Consider the following 26,250-nt stretch of genomic DNA (forward strand, 5'->3'; position numbering starts at 1 on the left):
CTTTAATTAGTTTCATTTTTGTAAGTTGTCTTGGCCATGTTACCATGCCTTATAAGTGAATTATTTCATAAGCATCTTCGCAGAAAAATTTATTTATTTTTAGCATTTTATTAAATTAGCTATGCTTTTTCCTGTTTTCATTGTATATGAAACAGAACAATATGTACTGTCATGTTTAAATAAATTATACATGATTCCATTATAGGCAACCAAATATTCATAATGTATAGTCAGAGCATTGTAAAATAGAAGCAACGAACATTTGGAGCTGTAATGATATTCCAGCCACTGTTCCTAATCATGAGGGAATTGTGCCTTTAAGGATACATCAGCACATTACATAATATTTTACTGTATTCCTAAGTAGTAGAAATGGCATGAGCTTTAAAAATAATCTTCCACTACTGCCAATCAAGTTTCTCCTTACCACCTTTGAATATCAAACTTAGGTGTGGGTGTAAATGTACAGCTCCGATTTTCAGCTCTAATATGACACCCAAAATTAATTTGAAGTAAACATTTCCTCCCCCTACCCTCACTTGCAAAAAGTAAAGAATAGTGACATCCTCTGCCCAATTTCCTAAATGACTAACCTATCATTGTCACAAAGCATCTGATAGTGTGAAAGCTGTAACAGCCTAAGCCTGCAACAGTTAAGGCTACAATTGAGTCACGAGTATTTTTAGTAAAAGTCATGGACAAGTCACGGGCAAGAAACAAAAAGTCACAGCCCCTGACCTGTCCATGGCTTGTACTATAAATATCCCTAACTAAATCTTAGGTGCTGGGTTGGGGGGCGGGAGTGCTCCAACGGACGCTGACGCTGCTCTGGGGGGGACAGCCCGGGGCCCTGTCACTGCTGCTCCGGGCAGGGGACAGTCTAGGGCCCCATCGCTGATGCTCCGGGCAGGGGGCAGCCCGGAGCGTCACTGCTCTGGGGCAGCCCCATGGGACAAACTGCTGGCCCCAGGCCGTCTGAGCAGTGGCTGATGCAGCTGGCCCTGGGGTCAGCTGCACTGGCCAATGCAGAAGTCATGGAGATCCTGGAAAGTCATGGAATCCGTGACCTCCGTGAAAGACTTGTAGCCTTACCTATAGTATAATACACATCACCACCACTAGCGGTAAGTGTGATAATAACCTGACTAGAATTGTCTAAACTGGGCTGCAGTGCAATGGAATAGTTCTACCAGCATTTGCTAATTAGTAAAACTTAAGACATCATTTCTACCGTGTGCTTTCTGAGATAGGATGGCTAGAACTAAGCACAGTATTTTATGTGAGGACATCCCATCTATTTATATAATAGCATTTGAGGGTATGTCTACACAGCAGTGTAAGCCCGGGTTTGAGCCTGGGCTCAAGCCTAACTCCCTTTGCATGCACACACCAATTGTGCTACCCTAGGGCTTGGACCTAGGGTCCCAGGACCCTGCAGGTCCCAGAAGTCCTCTGGATGTATCCCAGAGCAGCAGAGAGGAGTGCTGCAGGCAGCCAGTGCAGTGGCCGAAAGCACCATTACTGTCTTCCTGTTCCAGCTCCTCCTTGCTGCTGTGCGGAGCTTGCCTAGAACAGGGAGCAAAGCTGACAGGCAGGAGGTAACTCCTGGCCACCGGGATATTGGGAGTCATCCCTCCCCCAGCTCTGCTGCTCCCCTTCCTTGCAGGGCAGCCTCTTGGTCCCACCCCGGTCTCTGGTCCTTGCTCCCGGGCCCCCTGCCCTCCCTAGATCTGTGTGTGCAGAGGCACCCGGGCAGCATGAACTGTGAGGGCGGTGAGTGAGAACCAGCCCAAAAACTTCCCCATAGCCTTCCGGGAATCCCTTATCCCTGTCTTCCAGGGTGCAGTGGAGGCAGGAATGAGGCTGAGGGAAGGGGGGGGGTTTCCTCTGAAACCCACATTTTATGTCAAACTTCAAAACAAACGGACAAAAATAAATATAAAGACAACCAAACAAAAACACCTTCATTGAACATCCCATTTTAAAAATTAAGACTTGAATAGTTTGACAAGCCTGGAGACTGATGTCCTAATAATCCTCAGAACCTGTGCACATGGGCATTTTCCTGCCACTGTGACTCAGCCTAGAGGTGGAGAGCCCAATTCTCAGGTGAGTCGGTAGCTTGCTATAAAGCCTTCTCAAACTGCAGCCATTCTACTGAGACACCCACCAAAGCAGCTAATTATGCAGTTTATGGACTCATGCTCCGTATGGGCACCTGAGTCCCATCAATAGCACCATTACAGTTAGGAAGCAGGATGGTCAGTAGAGTTTTCACATAGTACAACACGTTTGTAGGGCTGAAGTGTCGACACTGGGTGGGGGGCCGATAGAAACTCTGATATAGGGTTACTTTGATTCAGCTCTGTGCACTGCAGTGTGGATGCCAGAGTTCTAGGTTCAAGCAGGGGCCCAAAAATCCTTAGCCTAGGTTTAAAACGCAGTGTAGATGCTCACGCCCAGAGTTCCCTGACATGAGTCAGCTGACTCGAGTCTCACTAACTGTAGGCTTGCAGTGCTGTGTAGACGTAACTGTAGTGGCTTCAGTGTGGCTTCATCCTGTATAGGTTTGCTTTTTCTAGGTCTATTGCAGTTTGAACAAACATTTTTGTTGACCTGTTCACAGTGACACCCAGATCTTTTTCTGTATGATTACAGCTAATTAGAACCAATTTGTACTTGTGAATAGTCCAGGGTATTCTTTACAGTATGCATCGACTTGAATTCAACAATACTGAATTTCATCTGACACCAGGCTGCTCATTCACCTAGCTCTGATAGGGCCTTAATCTCTAGTCTTGATTAATCTAATAAATTTTGTGTCATCTGGAAACTTTGCCATGCCATCAGCACATTTTTTCATGTTGCTGTTCATGTATTTTGCGACTATTAGTAAATATTAGGCATCCCCAGTCGTAATATGGAAACCTTCTGTTAACCTCCTTCCATATTAAACTGGCCATTTATTCCTGATCTGTATCTTAGTCTATGACAGTACAGTACTTCTTATCCCATAGTTATTTCCCCTCTTTTACGGCACTTTGAGATCTACTGACAAAAATATAACAGGTGGTATTAGGGAGTATTAATATTTATTACTTTGTTTCCTTAACAGCCTCTTGTGAGAGACTTTGTCAAAGATTTTTTGTAAGTTCAGTTGTCAGCCGGTTCTCCTTCCTCTGTTGTGTCATGGTTTGCCTGCTCTGATCCGCAAGGGTGAACTTCCTCCTCTTATCTTACCGTAGCAGCTCAGTCACTAACTTTGTGAAAATCTAAATTTAAAAATTTTGCTATAAAGGGCTCTCATTACATAGTGGTTCTTATTGCGGGCAGCCTCTTTGATAATCACAAAGGCCCAGAAGTTCCCTGCTCCTTCAAGTTTTTTTTACAGTCCAAAGTGTACTTCTTTTGAGAGAATGGATGTTAACTTCAAAGTCCAATTCAGACATAAGTCATACCTAACTGTATCCAACAAACTTCAGAGAGAGTTTAAATAAGGTGTCTTGTCCTTAGATTAAAATGAATAAACCCTTGGAGAAACTTTTAGAATAGATTTTCATGTAACTTACCATTTTTACGTAATTAAACTTTTTGGAAGCATTTATCAGATCACAATGGTCCCCAATGCTTGGTGAGAACTCTTCCCCCAGAGCAGGGCTTTACAGAAGGTAACTTTATATGAAAGCACACATAAAAACCCAGAGGAAAACATCTTTTAAACTGACAAAACCAAATATTTACTTCATAGAATAACTTGTAATTTTCTTAAACTCACCATTGAGAACAGTGAAACAATGCTATCCCCTACCTCAACTAAACCATTGTGTAGCATTATTGTATGCTTTTTGAACAAGCTATATTTCACTTCAGAGATGGATGAAACAACTCTTAATATTTAATTGACAAATCCAGTAACAGAGCGACATTCAAAATTGCCATTGAAGGCAATGGAAGTCTTGTGCAGAAGCCAATGGCAGGACCGAACATATATTTTGGAAAGCACTTTTCAGGAGAAGACAAATTTGTTCTAAAATATTTCAAAGGCTTAGAGAAGGAGCTGGAGGAAATGACACCACCCAGCATATTTGAAAGGACTTCTTTGTGCCGGGTTCATATTGTAACAGCGTTCTGAGATAGTTATCATGTCTTCAGCACAGTATATATGACACAACAGAATAACAGATGCCTGAAAGTAGCAGTGTTAAATATTGCAAACTTTGAATAGGAGGGGAAAGTAAGGAATTATTTAATATACTGAATAGTCCTTGCCCTTAGTCTAGCAAGGGGTATTCAGCGCAAACAAATAAACCCTGACTGCTGCCCAGACCCCTCCGTATAATTTTGGAAACATCAAAAATTGAAGAAAATAGAACTCCAGTTTGAAAAGAGTCTGCTGAATTTCACATATTTATGTATTATGGAGAGAGAGTTTCCATGTACGGCTGAAGTGGATAGAACTGTCACATCATGTGTAAATTACCTCTAACACTTCCGGTATGTGAAGCAAGAGTCTCAATTCACTGCTTCTTCCCTTGTCCCAACTTCTCCATTATAGTCTGTATACTTGTGAACAATAATAGCCTATAAAAGTTGAGTAATGACTTGAAAAACCCTATTAACTCAGACAGGCACGAACATATTGGAACAAAGCTGCAATTAATTCTCTGCTCTTGCCTTCCTCTGGAAAGCTCTTACCCCATTTACACTTGCCTAGGTCATGGAAATGCAAAGCTTACTGCAGTTACAATTGTGCAATTCTAATTCTGCCAGAGTAGAGCAGTTAAATGTCCACCTTACTGCACATGCTTTTACCATAATGTGTGAAGCCCTACATGGAATTAGCATACACCATAAAGAGAGAATAGTAGCTTTCTAAAATGAAAAAGAGAGCAATTAATAAATAAGTTAACTTTTATCTTCCTCTGATGTAAGACTGAATTTTTAGGTGTCCTGTATGTGTATCTGACAAAAGAAACACCTCCCTAGCAATGGGTTATACTTACTAGTTTGTCTTTTTAACACTTCCTTGCATTCAGTAGTGTGTTTTTAATTATTTCAATTGTGGATGAAGCAGAATTTTCCAAGTAGGTTGCATCTGCCCGCAAAAAGAAAAATCCCCACCTCAGATGGCAGAAGAGTAGCTTCCTAGCTCCCATGCAGTCTGCAATTCCATCTTCCCAAAAGATGCAGTTTCATATTGCAAGCACTGTCTGAGAAAATATGTAATAAATCATAGAAATGTAGGACTGGAAGGGACCTTGTTAACTTATCTAGTCCAGTCCCCTGCACTGAGGCATGGTAATCAGCTGACATTCCCGTTGTCAGTCACAGGTACACGTCGCTAGCTAGTGAAGGGGAACAAGCACATTCCATACCTGAAACACTACAAGCCTGTCGATGCTACAAAAATAGACATGTCTAAACATGACAGTGACATCTAACATGTTTTTTCTTCACTGTGTTATCTCCATTTTTATTTTTTCTTTGTATAGTTATCAGAAATAGCAGTACAGTCTTAGTCTTTTATGTAGCAGCCTCCTCTTCAAGCCCTATCCACCTGTAATGACAGAAGTGCTGCCAGTCAGTGTCGTCCAGTTGCCAGTCTTTCATCAATAGCAATTTCTTTAACACTAAGTCCTTGTCTATATGGGGGGAGGGTTACTTTGCACTCAGTTTGCACACCAACTAGTACGCCATACTAATAGCATGCACTCAGGATAGCTGTGCCTTTTTTCAGTTTGCATCATTACGTATACATGGCTGGGGTTTGGTGCATACTAAGCATGTGGCATTCTAGGATGGTATCCCATGGTCCTTTGCTTTGTTGCTGACCTATGTGCATTCTGGGATTTTTCTCACTGCACATTGTGTGATGAATAAAGGAAGCCAGTGGAATATTAGGACCTGGGGAGAAATTCAGAGTATCCCATGATTCTGCTGTCTCCACCCCATGCTTCCTCTCTGTCTGGGCAAGCTAGCATCATTTTAAATTGTAGTCTGTTGGTCAGCATGCACCAGCAATGCATCTTGCAGGTTTGGTGGCAACCCCAAATATGCAGAGGCTGTTTGGGCTTTTTTTGAGCTGTTGGAGCTGGGAGGCTTTGGCTTTGGACTTCACCGACTGCACCACTGAGCAGATGATGTGGCGGCAGTAGCAGCTCCTCCAGTAGCAACAGCAGTGTTAGCAGAAGATGGAGGATGAGGAAGATGACAACAATCAACTGCAAGAAATCAGCTCTTTCTGGAGCAGCTTCACATGGTACAGCATCGTTTCTAGACTTGGGAATCCAGTGTTGATTGGCAAGAAAGGATCATTCTGCAGACCTGGGGTGACCAGCAGTGGCAAAAGACTTTCAGAATGGGAAAGGTAACCTTCTTTCAGATCTGTGCTGAACTAGCGCTGGAGCTGCAGTGGCAGTGTACCAACATGTGGTAACACAGATCATTTGAGAGGTGGGTCACTGGTGCTATCAGGAAGCTGGCCACCCTTAACGTTACCAGTCCATAGCCAATGAATTCAGCATAGTGGCCCCAACAGTCAGTCTCCCTGTCATGCAGGTGTGTGGTGCCATGCATAAGGTCAGGTACTGTTGCACCAGGTTATAAAGCTTGGTAATGCTCAGGAGATTATTGATGGCTTCGCACGATGGGGAATGGGTCACTCAATGATTGCCTGTTCTGTTCATTCGTTGCGAAGCACCTGGCATTGGCCACTGTTGGAATACAGGATACCATTGGTCTGATCCAGCATGGCCATTCTTATGTTCTTATGCATACATGGGGTTCCCAAACTATATTGTGCCAGTTGATGGGACCCATATTTGTAATGTTTGCCCCCACGCACCAGGGCTCTGAGTTTACAAACAGAAAGGAGTATTTCTCCATGGTGCTCCAAGGCCTAATTGACCACCATGGCAGGTTCATAACAGAAATGTGGAATGGTCTGGAAGGGTCCACAATGCTTGAATCTTTTAGAACTCAGCTCCGTTGACCTTAATGAATAAAGGAGACGTTGCCCCCAAGATCACAGAGGAAAATAATGGAGTGGAGGTTGGTTTGGTTATCCTGGGAGACCCAGCTTATCCTCTGCTTCCCTGGCTAGTGAAGCTGTTCACAGACCACTTGGACAAAAGGAATGAACTGCTTAACTATAGCCTCAGAAGTTGCAGAATGACAGAGGAGTGTGCATTTGGCTGTCTATAAGGAAGGTGGTGCTGTTTGTGGAATAAGTTGGAAGCCTCAGAAAAAACCTTGCCTAAAATTATAGCTGCATGTAGTATTTTGCACAGAATTTGTGAGAGTAAGGGAGAAAGGCTTAACGATGGGTGGGAGGCTGAGGTGTGGAGACTTGTTTAGCAGTTTGAGCATCCAGCAAGGCGTCGACTAGAAAATGGAAACAGCCTGGGCAATACTGTCAGGGATGCCTATTGCTCTTCCTTTGAGTCTCAAGCCTGAATTTGTGCAGATGTAATCTAGCTGTTACTCTGGGGAGTGGGGAGGAATGGTTTATTAGGACTTCAGTGTCTTTTATGGGTGATAGAAGTGGAACATCATGCCACTCCTTATTTTGTCTTACATCTGTATCTTTATACTTATGCAAAATGTACGGTTTTTCTGTGAACCATTCATTGCAGACTCTTTCTGAATATCCTTTTTTAATTAAACTAAAGTTCAGTATGTTACAACCAGAAATAAACCTTTAATTAGAACAACAATGAAACACAACTTTAAAATGAGGCAGTGCATTGGAGGGCAGCACACAATAACATGTGGGAGCAGAGAGGCTCCAATTCATAGGTGAGTAAACATCCTGCCTCTGCCTCTTCTTGTTCTACTCCCTTCTGATGTCGAGTGTCAGGGCTCAAAGGTTTGGGGCTGTTAGATGGCTCGAAAGAGCTGGGCTCCCAGGTGTAATTGTTCTTGCTGCCATGAGCTTGGGATAGGGAAATAAATGGCATCTGGGAGCATGGCAGTGGGGGTACAGCAGGGAATTTATGATGGTGTTCCCAGTACCTGGTATTGTCCAATGGCTGCAAAACATGGCTGGGTCCTGGTTGAGGGCGCTAGATTGTTTGTGTGTCCACTAGCAGCACGCACTGCAGCAGAGCATTCTGCTTCTGTATTACCCTCCAGGAGTTGCCTTGGAGGCCACGGCACACCTGGTGGCTGAGCTTTGTGACTTTGTCCTCACCCAGAACCATTTCAGATGTAGGGACAACTTATACCTTCAAGTCAGCGGCACTGCTAAGGGTACCCACGTGGCCCCACAGTATGCCAGCATTTTTATGGCTGACTTAGAACAACTCTTCCTCAGCTCTCGTTCCCTAGCGCCCCTACTCTACTTGCACTACATTGATGACATCTTCATCATATGGACCCACAGGAAGGAGGCCCTTGAAGAATTCCACCTGAATTTCAACAATTTCCACCTCACCGTCAACCTCAGCCTGGACCAGTCCACACAAGAGAGCTACTTCCTGGACACTACAATGCAAATAAGTGATGGTCACATAAACACCACCCTATACTGGAAACCTACTGACCGCTATACTTGCCTACATGCCTTCAGCTTCCATCCAGGACACATCCCACAATCCATTGTCTACGGCCAAGCCCTAGGATACAACCGAATTTGCTCTAATCCCTCAGACAAACACCTACAAGATCTTTATCAAGCATTCTTAAAACTACAATACCCACCTGAGGGAGTGAGGAAACAGATTGACAGAGCAGGATGGGTACCCAGAAGTCACTTACTACAGTACAGGCCCAATAAGGAAAATAACAACACCACTGGCCATTACGTACAGCCCCCAGGTAAAACCTCTCCAGCACATCATCAATGATCAACAATCTATCCTGAAAAACAATCCCTCACTCTCACAGACCTTGGGAGGCACGCCAGTCCTTGCTTACAGACAGCCCCCCCAATCTGAGGCAAATACTCACCAGCAACTACACACCACACCACAGAAACACTAACCCAGGAACCAATCCCTGTAACAAACCCCGTTGCCTACTCTGTCCCCATATCTACTCCAGCGACACCATCAGAGGATCCATCCACATCAGCCACACCATCAGGGACTCATTCACCTGCACATCTACTCATGTGATATATGCCATCATGTGCCAGCAGTGCCCCTCTGCCATGTTCGTTGGCCAAACCGAACAGTCTCTATGTAAAAGAATAAATGGACACAAGTCAGACATCAAGAATGGTAACATTTAAAAGCCAGTAGGAGAACACTTCAATCTCCCTGGACATTCTGTAACAGATTTAAAAGTAGCCATACTTCAACAAAAAAACTTCAAAAACAGACTTCAAAGAGAAATTGCAGAACTAAAATTCATTTGCAAATTTTCTTGGGCTTGAATAGGGACTGGGAGTGATTGGCTCACTACAAAAGCAACTTCTCCTCTCTTGGTATTGACACCACCTCATCAATTATTGGAAGTGGACCACATCCACCCTGATTGAATTGGCCCTGTCAGCACTGGTTCTCCACTTGAAAGGTAACTCCCTTTTCTTCATGTGTCAGTATAATAATGCCTGCATCTGTAATTTTCATTCCATGCATCTGAAGAAGTGGGTTTTTTATGCCCAAATAAATCTGTTAGTCTTTAAGGTGCCACCGGACTCCTCATTGTCTTTCTCTACAGTGTCTTTTGCCATAGCAAAACTGTCTCTAGCCACTTCACAGCTTTCTCTGGATAGCTCCCTGTCGTCTTCTCTCTCTGACCTCAAATGAAACTTAGAGCTTGCCATTGGTTTTAAGTTTTTGCGGAGAGTCTGCAGTGAGATCTGCCAGCATCTATTTCTCATTTCCCCTCCCTAAGATTCTTCCCAGTCTTGGGCGGACTTCAGAGATGGTAAGTGGTGTGTGCATGGGGGCTAGTTTGGAATTTTTGTGTGTGCAGTGTATACTGTTTGGGTTTGTAGTTGTGTCCTGAAGGCTGTGGGGGATTGGGAATTATGGCTGTGTTTGCAGTTGGGCTGTGTTTGTAGTTGGGCTGTGCTTTGGAGGTGCTTATGCAGTGTTGGAGGAGTAAGCAGGGGACATCTGAAGGCAAACGGGACAGTAATCCCCTCTGCATTCCCATTAGGCTGTCCTGACTCTGGATGATGATACACTGAGGCATGTGTAAAGAATGGCCTTATTCAAAGGGGCAAAGGGCAGACCATCAAGACAGAAGCTGATTGCTTGGCTGGTCCACTTGCCATTTTGGAAAAGGGACAGTATGGCTGGGTGAGGGAGGAGCTGGAGACTCAGAAAGGCTCGCAGCTCACATGTTACAAAGATGGCTGCAGTATGGGGCACCTGGAACAGAAGTATGTCCAGCAGTATGATAGGGAAATAAATGGCATCTGGGAGCACTGCAATGAGGGTACAGCAGGGAAATTATGAACGTGTTCCCAGTACCCTGTATTGTCCAGTAGCTGCACTGGACTTATGTGCTGAGGGTCCCTCCATAGGATCGGCCTCCTCTGAGTCCCAGGCTGGGTTTTTGACTGGGAATCAGGCTCATTTTCTACATAGCTGCTCTCATGGTCTGGAGTCTCAAAGAAATCCTGGCTTCTGTGGATAGCTCTTCACTGCGCTCCTCATGTCCCTCATCCAATGACTCTTGCTGCTTATCCTTGGGGGAGAAGGGATCTGCAGCCTCCTTGGGTTCAGTAGTGGTGTAATCACATAATATCTTGTCCAATTCCTTAAAAAATAGACAGGTTATATTTTCATGGCTGGACTGCTTCTTGGCATCCTGGTTTTAAAGTAAGTTTCCTTGAGCTGTTTTATCTTTATCTGGAACTGCTCAGTGTCCCAGTTGTGACCTGTGGACACCTGACTAGCAGTGTCCACAGACATATCTTTATTGTGGAGGCTGGCCTCAAGAGCTTATTGCGCCAGTTCTGCTCCCCAGATGGCAGGGAGATCTAGGGTCTCAGCACAGCTCAAAGCAGATGCTTGAGGCAGGTTGTAAAGCCTGTGGGAGTAATATTGCTGCAATGCCGATAATACTGGAATCCAGGAGCAAATGGGCTGATCCTGGCACTGTGCCAGTGTTTAAACTGGTCAACTTCACCCCATAGCAGTGGAGAGCACACAGGTGAAGAGACAGGTCAGTAATGGGCGCTGCAGAGCAGTGTGGGATAGCAGTTGGAGGACTGCCAAAGTAGCGTGCAGCATCATTGCATCCACATGAACAATAGATCACACTAATTTGCATCAAACTTAATACACTTTGAAAGAGGACTCCAGAGTTTGTGATAAATGCAGAGTTAGTGCACTCTAAGGAATTGTGTCATGTATGAAGGCATTTTCGGACCAGACCAACTTGAGTTAGTGTAGACTAAACTCCTTTGTATAGACAAGCCTTAATTAACAGCAGGTGAAACTTAATTGTGTGTTTGGGTATAGGAGGGGGAATAAAAAAAGGAAATTACTTGTTCATGTGCAGTCATCAGTAGCATATAGTTGTTAAACTATTAGCCACAAAATGGATTTTTCATGTGAAATGTGATTTTAGTTTCTATTTTATCAAATATTGCATTAACCATTGTAGTAATCATTGCAGTACATACTGATACAGCAGCATGAAGAATTGTATTTTGCAGGGTTTAATTAGACATCAAAATTAGGCTAAATAATGCAAATATACTGTTGGGGATTTGGTGAAAAGTCAAAACTTGGTGGTTCTTTTTAATTTCTTTTAGGAGATCTCTTTATTTTATGTTTTTGTACTGAATACCATTGACATGCATCATCAGTTGAATCTGTGATGTATGTTCCTTGCTTCTTTCAAGGGCCTGACTGGGATAGGAATGGGAGAAGGGAGTGTTCTACATTTGTTCTACTTGTCAAAACAACAAGAAGCCACGGAGCTCCTCAGGCCAAAAGGAAGAATTGGCTTCTTCTCAGGAGTTCTGATAAGGGTGTAGCAATCTGGTTTAACTAACTAGTACAGTGGTTCTCAAACTTTTTTACTGGTGACCCCTTTCACAAAGCAAGCCTCTGAATGCGGAATCCCCCTCCTTATAAATTAAAAACACGGTTTTATATATTTAACACCATTATAAATGCTGGAGGCAAAGCAGGGTTTGGAATGGAGGTTAATAGCTCATGATCCCCATGTAATAGTCTCATGATCCCCCAGTTTGAGAACCCTTGAACTAGTAGATGTAGATTAAGGGGGCTCAAAATACTCTTCTGGCCTGATTTTTCAGAAGCAATGAGCGCTTGCAGCTGTCAGTGTGCTCCCAGTTAAGTAAATGAATTGTGCGTGCTCTGTGACTCTGAAAAATCAGGTCAGTAAACCTTAAAAATGGAGCAGGTATTGCTTACAAACTATCTCATGTGCTTGGTTTTTTTTTTAATTTTGTTTTCTTTTTTAATTCTCAGGAGATGTCGTTGAATTCCATGGTCCAGAAGGAACAGGAAAAACAGAAATGCTTTATCACCTGATAGCCCGCTGTGTCCTTCCAAAATCGGGAGGAGGACTGGAAGTAGAAGTCATGTTCATTGATACAGACTACCATTTTGACATGCTTCGCCTAGTTACCATTCTTGAACACAGATTGTCCCAAAGCACAGAAGAAATGATCAAACAGTGCCTTGGAAGGCTTTTCCTTGTTAACTGCAATAGCAGCACTCAGTTGCTTCTCACTCTTTACTCTCTAGAAAACAAGTTTTGCACTCACCCTTCTCTCTGCATTGTGATTTTAGATAGTATATCAGCTTTTTATTGGATAGATAGAAGCAATGGAGGTGAGAGCTTTAACATTCAGGAGATGAATCTGAAGAGATGTGCTGAATTTCTTGAGAAGCTAGTAAGAGAGCATCATTTGGCCCTGTTTGCAACAACACAAACGATTATGCAGAAATCTTCAAACTCCACAGAAAGCTCCATTCCTTTAAAACTTCACTGTGAAGCTGATGTAGAGTATAGGCCTTATCTATGTAAATCATGGCAACAAATGGTAACCCACAGAATATTTTTCTCTAAGCAATGTAATTTTAGCAGTAGCAAAGCGTTTTCAATTGTTTCTTGTCACACCAAAAAAACCCATGTCATAAAATGTTCATTCAGTGTTGCAGAATGTGGAGTTCAATTTTAACTTCAGTCTGTCTCTAAAACTAGTAAATCTTCACATCACAGTCTAATTAGCTTTACTTTAAGTATTTTTTAAAAAAATTCTTCTAACCTATTTTATTATCTCATATTATTAATGAATTTTGTCACCCACCTTTAAACGTCTTAAACTCAGTAAAGGGCAGAGGAGTTTAAAGCTTTGAATTTCTGCAGAAGGTCAGCTTAAAATAGAAGAGAATGTTGAAACTTCTTGTATGTGGTTGATGCATAAAGAGATTAAATCAAGAAGACTAGAAGTATAGGGCATCTTTAACTCCTAATATACTTATGTAATGTAACAGAGGGTATACAACCGAATGCACTGACCTCAGCTCTGTGTCGTAACCGTCTTCCAGTGACTTATGCTAGTGATTGTGTTTAGGCAAATGTTAGCTCTTTTTAAATATTGGTCTTAATTCATTGCCATTAGCATACATCCTTAATTCATTCCCATTAGCATTCCCACTGGGCATACATCCTGTGTTAGCAGGCACAGTTGCACCTAAGGGGTGGGATTAATCTCCTCCAGGGAAGGGTATGTAGTGTTGGTCATGGTGGTCCTAGCCAGCACTGCCCATTTGTGTCACATGCTTGGGGGAATAGGGATTCTGGCTGTCACTGTTCTGCCAGCAGTCTTCAAGCATCTGCAGCCCTCCCAAAGTTGAGGGACACAGGGCCATAGCTGACTGATCCTAGGAGGTAGCCTGAGGCCCCTGTAAGTTAGTGACAGACCTAGCAAGTAGTTAACATTTGAAAGGAAAAGGGCTAGAAACATAATTTTTTTAAATACAATTTCTAGCTCTCCTCCTCCCAATCAACGTGGTTTGTGTTACTAGTTTTAGATCCTTATTTATTATTATGCCAGCCACTCTTTGGAAAATCAGTCTAGCCACAGAAATGCTCACCCAATTGTGTAAATACCTAACTTAGGGATCTCTTAGTTTCAGATGATCATCAGTCCACTACCCTATGTCTCCCTTTAGGTGTATCGGCTCTACAAAGCCATGGGATTGCATGGACCATCATAATGCTAAAATGTATTCTCAAAAAGCTCCTCTACAATTTATTTTCTTTTGATCTAGGTTTTATATCATATCCTCCGGTATTTGAGCATTCTTTGTACCATGCTATCTCCTGCACACTGTATTTTAATAAAGAGAGACACACAAGTGTAAATCATATGATTTGAAAAAGGCAGAGGAGAAGACTCCTGGCTAAACAGCATATGTTTCTTGGTGCGCTTTATGTTCAGAGCAGTGTGCATCAGTTAGTTTAGCAATCATACAATAAGTTCCTTATTGCATAATCTTTTAGAGGTATTTTTAAATGTTACTACCCTTTTACAACTGTTTCACCTCTGTGAAATGAATTTTCATCCAAGTATAGTTCCTAGTACTAAGGTATTGCAATTACTAGTCTCAGAAGCTCAGAATTCTCAATAGAGACCGACGCATTTTCACTCCTAAAGAGGAAGTGGATAGAGAATGGAAGATTGATGATGAGGAAAGCTTGCACAGCTCCTGCCCCTTATGGTGGATAGAGAATGCTTTAGCTTCAACAGCTGTTAATTTTGGTTCCTTTCACAGACACTAAAGACTGATTTACAATGGTGAATGTGATGTACTACCACCACCACCATCTTATGTTTGTATCTGTTTAAGGGGGAACGGAGGCACCCTGACACAACTTACGTATTTTAAAATTGTGATTTGAAAGGCAGATCAAAGTCAACATAATGAGGAGTGGATGAACAAAAGGATTTATATGCACTGTTACCATGGTAAGAAACAAGAAATATAGGGAGAGGATAAGGAATCCAGAAACACTTCTTAGTAAAATGAACATCATGTATGCAGGAGAAACAAACAATATAGTATATATATGAAAACTCAAATATGTCCTATAAAATTATGGAAATAACTGAAGAAACAAACTTGAGCTTGCTCCTTCCATATTTATTCAGAAACACTAAACAGGCAATCCAGTAAATTCACTTCCTCCTTATGAATGTGTTTGAGGAGACTGTAACCACTTCTGTATGCACTGGCCTGACAGACGCTAGTGCTCCACTCCTTCCAAGAAGTTGTGCTTCTGAATTCAGGTTCCTTTGGAACAGTCCTATCAGAACACTTCTCACATGGAAAGCAGACAGCTTTTCTACCGTGCTTCATCTCCGTATCCATTTAAACCCTAAAAAAACCTGAATCTCTGAGTCATGATAGGTTCCTGTATCAACTCTGAAATGTGTGTTTCTATGATAGGTTAGGGCTGTGAAATTCATTCTGATCATATCTTGCTCAAGAAGTCTAAACTGAAGCTGTTTTAGTGTGCTAATACAGATGAATTGGACATCCCAGGAATCACCCTTCCTTTACATTGGACAGTCTGGAATTCCACCCTTCTTTATCTGAAGCTTGCAAAGCAATGTGATTTCTCCCACATGCTGTCTTTCCATTTCTCCAGTGAGTTGGAGCATACCCTCTTGGCTGAATGCCAAACTCCCAGCCTGGTTGGGATGCCCTCCTGACTCCAAGCCAAATTTCCATCTGAACCTTTATCCAAGCTCAGGAAAAAATGCCTCCAATAGTGGCACTGCTAGTTTCTAGGGTGATGTTAGCTCCTCTGAGTGCCCCAGCACGTGGCTAACAGTAAGAATTCTCCATCACGTAATCTGTTTGCTTTCGGCTGTTTAGCCTTTTATTTGGCACTGTCTTGGTGTAGTCTGGGTTTTACACATTTTAGTTTTTGGCTTGAGCTGAGATGTCAAATGCTGCAAGTTCTGAACAATTAAAGCAGCTAGAAGAAGCTCTTCCTGAATGAAGCTCAAGTAGAACATGTGTGTGCAGGATTTGGCATGCTGTGTGTTGCAGCTCTGGCAAACAAGCTCCAGACCATATGGGAAATTCAGCGTAGTTCTGGCAAGGAACAACATAACATTTATTAATCTAGAGTGCCCTTTGAAAGCTTCAAAGGGCTTTATAGGAAAAATACAATACATTATTTAATGCAAAAAACATACATTACAGTTACAAATTCCACTCAGATCAAGAGGACAAAATATGGTTCTTGCTGCAATGGTAGTTCAGCCATGTTGCACAACATATATGTTTCACAGTTTAGCACACATCAGTATAATAAATTGCATATTTAAAAAGAAACACCCCCTATAATCTGAGCCAAGATAACTGAGGCAATATTACAGTGAGCATACAGTGAGCACCCCCATTGTTATTTGAACAACCATGAAACCATGCCTGGAAACACAAATATGTGGACAACGGTATATCCCGAAACCCTATAAACATACTGTCATCAATATAAAGGGAAGGGTAAACACCTTTAAATCCCTCCTAGCCAGAGGAAAAACCCTTTCAGCTGTAAAGGGTTAATTTAAGAAACTAAGATAACCTCGCTGGCACCTGACCAAAATGACCAATGAGGAGACAAGATACTTTCAAAGTTGGAGGGGGGGAAACAAAGGGTTCTCTCTGTGTGTTGCTTTAACCGGGACCAGAGCAGGAATGCTCTTCAGAACTCCTGTAAAGAGTTAATAAGCACTCTAGTTAGCTATGTGTTAGATTCTGTTTTGTTTAAATGGCTGATAAAATAGCTGTGCTGAATGGAATGGATATTCCTGTTTTTGTGTCTTTTTGTAACTTAAGGTTTTGCCTAGAGGGATTCTCTGTGTTTTGAATCTAATTACCCTGTAAGGTATTTACCATCCTGATTTTACAGAGGTGATTCTTTTACTTTTTCTTTAATTCAAATTCTTCTTTTAAGAACCTGGTTGCTTTTTCCTTGTTTTTAAGATCCAGGGGTTTGGGTCTGTGTTCACTTATGCAAATTGGTGAGGATTTTTGTCAAGCCTTCCCCAGGAAAGGGGGTGTAGGGCTTGGGGGGATTTGGGGGGGAAAGATGTTTCCAAGTGGGCTCTTTCTCGGTTATATTTTGTGAGACGCTTGGTGGTGGCAGCAACAAAGTCCAGGGACAAAAGGTAAAATAGTTTGTACCTTGGGGAAGTTTTAACCTAAGCTGGTTAAAATACGCTTAAGGGTTTTTTCATGCAGGTCCCCACCTCTGTACCCTAGAGTTCAGAGTGGGAAAGGAACCTTAACACCTACATTTTCTAACTTGGGTGGCCCAAAGGCATCAAGAACTATGTCTAGGCATTAGAGCTGGACAGAAAAAAACTTCAGTTGAACCATTGTCCATCAGAGAACACAATTCTATCCAAAGGCAAATGCTTTGCAAATTCATGTCAGTTTTATAGAAATTTTGTTTTGTAGAAAAACTTTGGGGAATAGCTTGGTGTTGAAACATCCTGTTTTGAGGTTTTTGGACTGAAACATTTTTATTTTTAAAATATCTTTTAATTGTGAATATTTTATTATAATATAAGAAATCATAGTCTACATGAAACATTTTGTTTTGAAAAATCAAAATGTTTCAATTGATCTGAAACAAAAAATTTGGATTTTTTTTAGGAGAATTTCAACATTTTGCAGGGTTGTGCCCAACTAGAACACAGACAAATTTCAAAATCTCTCAATCCTCCATGAAATGGAATTTCTATCTTCTGTATAGCTCTACTAGGCATTGAACAAAGTGGCCTGGGTTTCAGAAATGCTGAGCACCTGGGACTCCCTTTGACGTCTATGGGCGCTGCAGCCAATAAGTGATCTGGAAATGCACTGTCATTAACCTCTATCAGGATGATGTCAGCTGGAAGGATGAACCTTAAGCATCCATGAAAGAGATGCAGTGCTACTGAGACTGGGAAAAAACAATTTGCTTCATATTCTAACGGTACGTCTTCACTACCCACCGGATCGGCGGGTAGTGATCAATCTATTGGGAATCGATTTATCACATCTCGTCTAGATGTGATAAATCGATCCCCGAGTTGACGCCTGTACTCCACCTCGGCAGGAAGAGTAAGTGGAGTCGACGGGGGAGCCGCTGCAGTTGACTCGCCGCTCTCAGGACAGTCAGGTAAGTCGAACTAAGATACTTTGATTTCAGCTACGTGAATAGCATAGCTGAAGTTGCGTACTTAGTTTGAAACTCCCCCGCCCCTAGTGTAGCCCATGCCTAAATAAATTGGGGGAGCAGAAGTTATCACCTGTCGGCTGTTTTGGCAGCTAAGTGAATTGCGCTAATGAACTGACAGAGCAACTCTGTCAGTCATAGATTCATGGACCTCTGCCCTCCTTGATGTGATCAAATATGAAGATTCTCCAGCAGTCAGATTTCTCATGGCATGTTGGATAAGGCCTATGAGCGGGACACGCATCTGGGCCATGCAAAGATAAAGGAGCTGAGGCAGGCGTACCAGAAGGCAAGGGAGTCAAACTGTCACTCTGGTGCTGTGCCAAAGACCTGCCTCTTTAAGGATCTGGACGTGATCCTTGGCGGCAACCCCACCTCCACTGCCAAGAGCCCCATGGATACTTTGTGGGGGCTGCAGACAGTGGCCAGCAGACTCAACCCCAAGGCCAAAGTGATGGACAAGGAAGTGGAATTGGAAGATGAGATGGGACAGGCGACAGGGTTGTCCAGCACTGTTGCAAGCCAGGACATCATCTCAACTCCAGAGGTTTGAGCTAGTCCCAGCACTTCGTCTCTGACATGCATGATGCAGGAGAGGGGAGCTCTGGTAAGTGATCATTTTGAGTTGATACTGCTCAGTTACATGAGTTAGAGCTGTCTTTTGCTTTATGCTATAAGTGGGTTAAGGAATAGAAATGTACAAGACTAGCTGTGTTTAATTCTGTTTCACATTCCCCTGTGCAACTACTCAGTGGGGTGGAACAGTGTGTTAATGTACACCGTGTAGGGAGCCAGGGTGGCTCCCTTCCGAACCAGAGGATAAAGAGCCCCCCTCTGAGCCTGAGTGGGCGGGGCCAGGCCAAGCTTCCGCCAATCCCTGGAAGGGGAAGGGTGGGACAGGAAGTACAAAGGGCGGGGCCCTCTGCCCAGTAAGGAGAGCACCAGGGAGGGAGACAGACACAGGCTGCTCCCTTGCGATCCTGCTGCTGACCCAGGCGAAGCCCTGGGCAAGGAGGAGCCTGACCTGGGGGAAGGCCTGCGGCAACCAGGGCTGCCGGCCACTGAATACCCAGAGAACCTGGAGGCGCCTGACTGCAGCCCGGGCCAGCATGAGTCCGATACCGAGGGGGAGAGGAAGTGGCCCGCAGTGGAATACTCGGACGAGATGGAGGAACCGGAGCTGCCCGCAGCGGAATACCCGGAGGAGATGGAGGGACCGGAGCGACCCGCCTGAGAGATCGGGTAGGAAGTAGCCCAGGGGCCGCACTACACTGTGGGGTGGGTGTGTTTGGTCAGCGGGCGCGACGGCCCCGCTGACCCAGCGTGGGGACTTTCGCCTCCCGCCACTGTCAGGGCCCTGGGCTGGAATGCAGTGGAGTTGGGTGGGCCTGCGTTCCCCTACCCCGGCGCGCCCCTGCCTGAGGGGCGCGCTACTGACTCGTGCCGGCACACCTTCCCACTAATTCCCCAACGCCCGGAAGGTGTGGCCGAGGCCGGCCACGGAGACCATATCTCTCCATCGCCCCTAGGGGCTCGGAGGACCGACCAACACCTGTCACAACCGAGATATTGCATGAATCCTCCAGAGAGATCTCTAGGAAACTTTCTGGTAGATACTCGCCAATCTTCTGCGAAAGGTTCCTTGGCAGAGCAGCTTTGTTGTAGGAAACTTTCCCACACCAGTTGTCAATCACTTGTGCAGGGCCTAAAGCAGCACACAGGTGAGCAGCACAGGGACCCGATCTGAAGCCACACACTTGTAGGAGATGCACCCTTGCATCCTGGCTTACCCTCAGGAGTAAGATATTGGTGTGACGTTATTGACAGAATCTGTAACTGTATAGATCATTGTTGCAACCAAAATTCTGTATGGCACCAAATCTTGTATAAAAGGGGTCAAATAAGGTGTCTGAGACAAGGTTATGGTTTTCTGGTTATGATTATGCCATCTGTATATGTGTATTATTTTTGTAGTTGATGTTATGAATATTGGCTCTATACTGTCTGTATTTCAAACTTATGCTATGCTTCTGGATGACACCCCAGACAAGTTGGTGTCTGCTCTGCCTAGCCGGGCCATCAGCTATACAATTGACCTATTGAGAGAAGGCAGACACACCTTGTGACTCAGTAAGGTATGCAGGGACATGCCTATGGACAGAACTCTGAGGTTTTTCCATACCATGTGAGGGACAGCTTGTCCGTGGGACAAAGAAAGCAGAGACCACATGGCAAGAGACTATAAAAAGCTGGTGCAGCTCCTCCATCTGGTCTTCAATCCTGCTTCTTACCTCTGGAGAGACTTTGCTATAAATGGGAGCTCTAAACAAAGGACTGATGACCCAGCCCAGCTGTGGATGCACTCCAGAGACTTGATTTAAACCTGCAGTTTATTCTATCACTGTTACAAGCCTGAACCAAGAACTTTGCCATCACTGTATGTAATTGATTCCATTTAACCAACTCTAGCTCTCATCTAATCTTTTTCCTTTTATGAATAAACCTTCAGATTTTAGATTCTAAAGGATTGGCAACAGTGTGATTTGTGGATAAGATCTGATTTGTATATTGACCTGGGTTTGGGGCTTGGTCCTTTGGGATCGAGAGAACCTTTTCTTTTACTGGGGTATTGGTTTTCATAACCATTTTTCCCCATAAAAAGTGGCACTGGTGGTGATACTTGGAAACTGAGTGTCTAAGGGAATTGCTTGTGTGACTTGTGGTTAGCCAGTGGGGTAAAACCAAACTCCTCTCCGTCTGACTGGTTTGGTTTGCCGTGGTGTGCATAGAAACCCCAGCCTTGGGCTGTAATTTCCCTGCTTTAAGCAATTTGTCCTGAATTGGCACTCTCAGTTGGGTCCCAACAGAACCAGCATCGGTACAATTTTCTTCAATGACCCCTGCCTGTGGAAAATGGTGGCAGAATTTACGATATTCTCCCTAGTTGCTTACAATGATCCCCTTAAAAAAACACCCTTTGCCCCCTCTTGAAGGTGTGTCATCATCCCCCTGGCCAAACTCACCATTTTTAGGGCATTGGCCAAGCTTGTGTGTTTGCCAAGGGACAGTGAGAAAGAGGTGTATTTTACTATTATGATTAGATGATGTGAGTTTACTAACAGTCATGCTTCTGTTTGTGTTCCTTGCGTTTTTGCAGATGTGACCTTCAGGGGAATCCCCTACACACCGATGGAGCATCTCCACCAGATAAGGAAGCAACCAAGGAGGAGCAAGGTGTAGTAGAAGAAGAGACCCTGAGCCATGAGGCCTGAAATGATGCCTGAGGCCGAACTAAAGTAGTAGTCAGGCCCTGCTGATATAAAACAAAGTGAACAAAAGGCAGACTGTGAGCAGAAGCCAGGCCCTGTTATAAAACATGGCTGTTTCTAAGTTCACAGGTTCTGGCAAGGACAGGGCTGTGGTATTGCAAGGACACACACACATTCCTGAGAAGTACTAGGCACAGGACACTTATGCAAACACATTCCAGAAGCGTGGTACCAGAACACCCTGATACTAAGTATGGTACAAACACACTCCCCAAAGATAGCAGGAACATGTTAACCCCTCCTAAAGATAAGGTCAGGATGATAGTATGATGGCTAGAGATGTTTTGATTGAACCAACGTGTAAGGTAAAGGGTGCTAACGAACCGTGTGAGAGCAGCAATATGTAACTTGTTTGTATCGGTGTATAAAGAGGGGTCTCAGAAGGAGTATTTTGGCTGGCTGAGGAGGGAATAGAAAGTCCTACCATTCACTGAGCTGAGTTCATTGTTACGAGCATACAGGTACTAATGTAACTGTAGACATTGATCCAGATAGCTAGGACTGTACTTTGTTGACTATAAACCTAGCCAGGTGCCTTTGCTACTAAACCAAGACTTGTGGTCTTATTAGGCAGTTTGATTGGAGTCTGCTATGCGGACTATCTGGCCAGAGCCAGTGCTGCACGTAGAGAGAACACACGTGCAGCCAATGACTAACTACAAAAGGAAGATGTGTTTTAGGAGGTCTCCAATGCTCTGATGGTGCAGAACAAGAATGCAGGGCAAGAAGGGAAACAATGAAAATTTAAAAATAAGCAGGGCCAGGACCAAATGTTTGTTGGCCAGGAGTAGGTGATAAAAGTGATAGAGGAGCAAACAAAAATGCTGAAGTCCTTAATTGCGCTACAGGCAGAATATATGTGCTTGACACCCCTTGCAGCTCATACAGAACTGTTTGCCATGCAGTCCCTAAACTCCTCACGTACATTCCTTGCGTCTTCCAGCCTATTGCAGTACCCTCTTCATGCCACTCCTTCAGACAGCTTCCAAAATGATAGCTGGAATTGCACACTGCGATGAAAGCCTCCATTGGGAGGGTGCCCTTCAGTGTTAGAAAATGCTTGGTTGAAAGGGAGTTATGTTGTGTTTATTGCTATTTAATAAAAAAATATATACTTTCTGAAAGGTAATCTTTATTTCTCCCCTACATAAGGTGGTTGCTCCTGGAATTAATACACAGTGGCAATTTGCATATTTGCACACTACAAATCAGTCAGGAAGCAATCATCAAAATTTTCATGCAAGGTGGCAAGTTAACAAAGAATGGCAGACTACTTTATGGAAACGTATTATTGGTGCTCATTGTCAAAATGGTGCTTCAAAGCCTCCCTCGTTTGAATAGTCCCCATTATGCCCCTCAAATAGCCCCTCATCTTGCTGCTCAAAATCAGCCGGCAGGCAATCTATCTTCACGCTCCACCCTTGGGGAAACTTTTTAACCTTAGCTTTGCAAATATTATGCAGGCCGCTATGACTGTGGGAATATTTTGCTCATTTAGCTCTAAACTGCCATAAAGGCAGTGCCAATGAACTTTTAAGCTGCCAAACACACATTCAGTAGTCATTCTGCACGTGCTCAGCCTATTGTTGAAGTACTCCTTGCTGCTGTCCTGGTTTCCCGTGTAAGGCTTCATGAGGCATGAGAGTATGCTGCGTCTCCCAGGATCCCTATGAGCATTTCAATATGCCCCATTGGAATCTTCTGGTTTGCAAAGAAAGCCCCCACTTGCAGTTTTCTGTACAGGCCAGTGTCCCTGAAAATCAAGAAAATGCATCATGCGCCTTCCCTGGCCACCCCGCATGATCAGTGAAATGATCCCGGTGATCCACAAGTGCCTGCAGTACCATAGAGAAGTGCCCCTTTCCACTGATGTACTCTATTGCAAGATGGTCCCAGGCCAAAATTGGGATACTCGTGCCATCTATTGCCCCACTGCAGTTAGGGAATCCCATTGCTGCAAAGTCATCCACTATTTCACACACATTTTCAAGAGTCACAGTCCTTTGTAACAGGATATGATTAATGGCCCTACACACTTGTGTGCATGCAACCCCAGTGGTGGACTTCCCAATTCCAAACTGATTTGCTACTGACCGGTAGCAGTCTGGAGTTGCAGCTTCCACACAGTGACCGCCACGTGCTTCTCCACAGAGAGAACAGCTCTCATTTTGGTGTCTTTGCACTGCAGTGCTGGGGTAGGCTCTGTACACAGTTCCAGGAAGGTGGCTTTGCACATACAGAAGTTCTGCAGCCACTGCTCATCATCCCAGACTTGCATAACAATGCCATCCCACCACTTACTGCTTGTTTCTTGAGCACAATAACGATGGTCCATCATGTGTAACTGTTCCATGAATGCCCAAAGTAATCTGGTTTTGCTTCTTTCCAAGGCACACAGCATGTCAGACATCATGGATTCCTGTTCAGATTCAGAGCTCATGATATACTGCATCATTAGTCACGCTGTGTTCATAACGCTGACCACAGCAAGAGTGCAGTGCAGGATCCATCCTTTCAGGCAGAGATGATGGGCACACAGTAACTGGGCCATTGAAAAATGGCACAAAACATAGAAGCCCTTGGAATGATGGGACAGAAAAAAAACCCTGCATTGGACGTTGAGCCTCCACCCATGATGCACTGTGCTCCACTCTGCCTTCCCACCACTCCTAACTGCAGAAGGTGGCAAGTTGTACAGTGGGATAGCAACCCACAGTGCGCTGCTCTCACTGTCAATGCTAGAGCACCAACTGTGGCCGCACTGTACTGACAGAAGAAACATTGTGTGAACATGCACAAGTGATGTAATTATAGAGGTTTATGATCATTGACGTAACTTGCGTCAACTTAAGTCTGTAGTGTAGACATAGCCTGAGTGTATTAGCGTGTGATTGCCTTTTCTCCTTGTGACAGGTTGGGTCACAGAAACTCCCTCAAGACTGTCAGTCAATGTGCTGGGATAACACTGAGAACAAATTCCCCCCCCCCGCCAGAGAAGGCTTCCCTCCGCTCCCAACTTGCTGAGCTGGACACACCAGTCAACTACAGCACAGACCAAGAGGTTTGGCCACACCTCCCTCCTGTTCACAGAAATTAAGATTCACTTAGCCCAGGGGGTTCTCAATTAACAGGGTCTTTCCCAGCACCCAATATTCAGTCTTTCTGGGAGCCTAAATCCCAAATGAATCCCTTTTACTCTGTATAAAGCTTATACAGGATAAACTCATAAAATTGTCCGCCCTCTATAACACTGATAGAGAGATATGAACAACTTTTGCTCCACCAGGTATTAATTACTTACTCTTGGTTAATTAATAAGCAAAAGTTATTTTATTAAGTATAAAAAGTAGAATTTAAGTGGTTCCAAGTAACAACAGACAGAACCAAGTAAGTTACCAAGCAAAATAAAACATGCAAGTCTAAGCTTAATACAGTAGGAAACTGAATACAGGTAAATCTCACTCTCATAGATGTCCCAATAAGCTTCTTTCACAGACTAGACTGCTTCCGAGTCTGGGCCCAATCCTTTTAAGACCAAAGTTGTGGTTTATGGCCTGGGTCCAGCAATCACTCACACCCCCGTAGTTACAGACCTTTGTTCCAGTTTCTTTCAGGCATCTCTTTGGGGTGGAGAGGCCATCTCTTGAGCCAGCTGAAGACCAAAATGGAGGGGCTTCCATGGTCTTTTATATTCTCTCTCTTGTGGGTAGAAACCCCTTTGTTCCTCTGTGCAAAATCACAACAACAAGATGGAGTTTATGGCCACCTGAGCAAGTCACATGTCCATGAATGATTCAGCTTTTTACAGGTCGATGCCATTGATTACATGTTAGTTTAAACTTTCCCAGGAAAGTTCAGATGTGGATTGGCATCACCCAAAGTCCATTGTCAGTCAAGTGTTTCTTGATTGGGCATTTACTCAGAATAGTCCTTTCTCAAGAAGCTGACCAAATGCTTCACTGATGCTACTTAGAATCAAACACATTGAGATACACGTACATAGCCAATATTCATAACTTCAAATTCAAAAATGATACACACATACAGACAGTATAATCATAACCAGCAAATTACAACCTTTCCGTAGCCCTGGTCTACACTAGGACTTTAGGTCGAATTTAGCAGCGTTAAATCGATGTAAACCTGCACCCGTCCACACAATGAAGCCCTTTATTTCGACTTAAAGGGCTCTTAAAATCGATTTCCTTACTCCACCCCTGACAAGTGGATTAGCACTTAAATCGACCTTGCCGGCTCGAATTTGGGGTACTGTGGACACAATTCGACGGTATTGGCCTCCGGGAGCTATCCCAGAGTACTCCATTGTGACCGCTCTGGACAGCACTCTCAACTCAGATGCACTGGCCAGGTAGACAGGAAAAGAACCGCGAACTTTTAAATCTCATTTCCTGTTTGGCCAGCGTGGCAAGCTGCAGGTGATCATGCAGAGCTCATCAGCACAGGTGACCATGATGGAGTCCCAGAATCGCAAAAGAGCTCCAGCATGGACCGAACAGGAGGTACGGGATCTGATCGCTGTTTGGGGAGAGGAATCCGTGCTATCAGAACTCCGTTCCAGTTTTCGAAATGCCAAAACCTTTGTCAAAATCTCCCAGGGCATGAAGGACAGAGGCCATAACAGGGACCCGAAGCAGTGCCGCGTGAAACTGAAGGAGCTGAGGCAAGCCTACCAGAAAACCAGAGAGGCGAACGGCCGCTCCGGGTCAGAGCCCCAAACATG

The 26,250-nt window shown here is 43.9% G+C and overlaps 1 protein-coding gene and 1 long non-coding RNA gene across 8 annotated transcripts in view; one reads left to right on the plus strand and one right to left on the minus strand.

Annotated features, from left to right (window-relative positions):
- The window catches only part of XRCC2 (X-ray repair cross complementing 2), a 33,177-nt gene extending 10,599 nt beyond the window's left edge, over window positions 1–22,578 (plus strand). For 2 of the 7 annotated variants that reach the window (XM_073334616.2, XM_078851855.1), the window contains exon 3: window positions 12,402–14,873. In XM_073334616.2, coding sequence (XP_073190717.2) covers window positions 12,402–13,117 — 716 coding nt within the window. In that variant the 3' untranslated portion in view covers window positions 13,118–14,873. Of the gene's footprint in view, window positions 1–12,401; window positions 14,874–17,615; window positions 20,705–21,337 lie in introns of those variants that run through there. The other 5 variants (XR_013635447.1, XR_013635446.1, XR_013635445.1 and 2 more) reach the window with 5 other exon arrangements.
- The window catches only part of LOC140907807 (uncharacterized), a 111,226-nt gene that overhangs the window by 9,336 nt on the left and 75,640 nt on the right, over window positions 1–26,250 (minus strand). The gene's annotated exons all lie outside the window — the stretch shown is intronic.

Source organism: Lepidochelys kempii, chromosome 2 (genome assembly GCF_965140285.1).
Source record: "Lepidochelys kempii isolate rLepKem1 chromosome 2, rLepKem1.hap1, whole genome shotgun sequence".
Taxonomy (NCBI): domain Eukaryota; kingdom Metazoa; phylum Chordata; order Testudines; family Cheloniidae; genus Lepidochelys; species Lepidochelys kempii.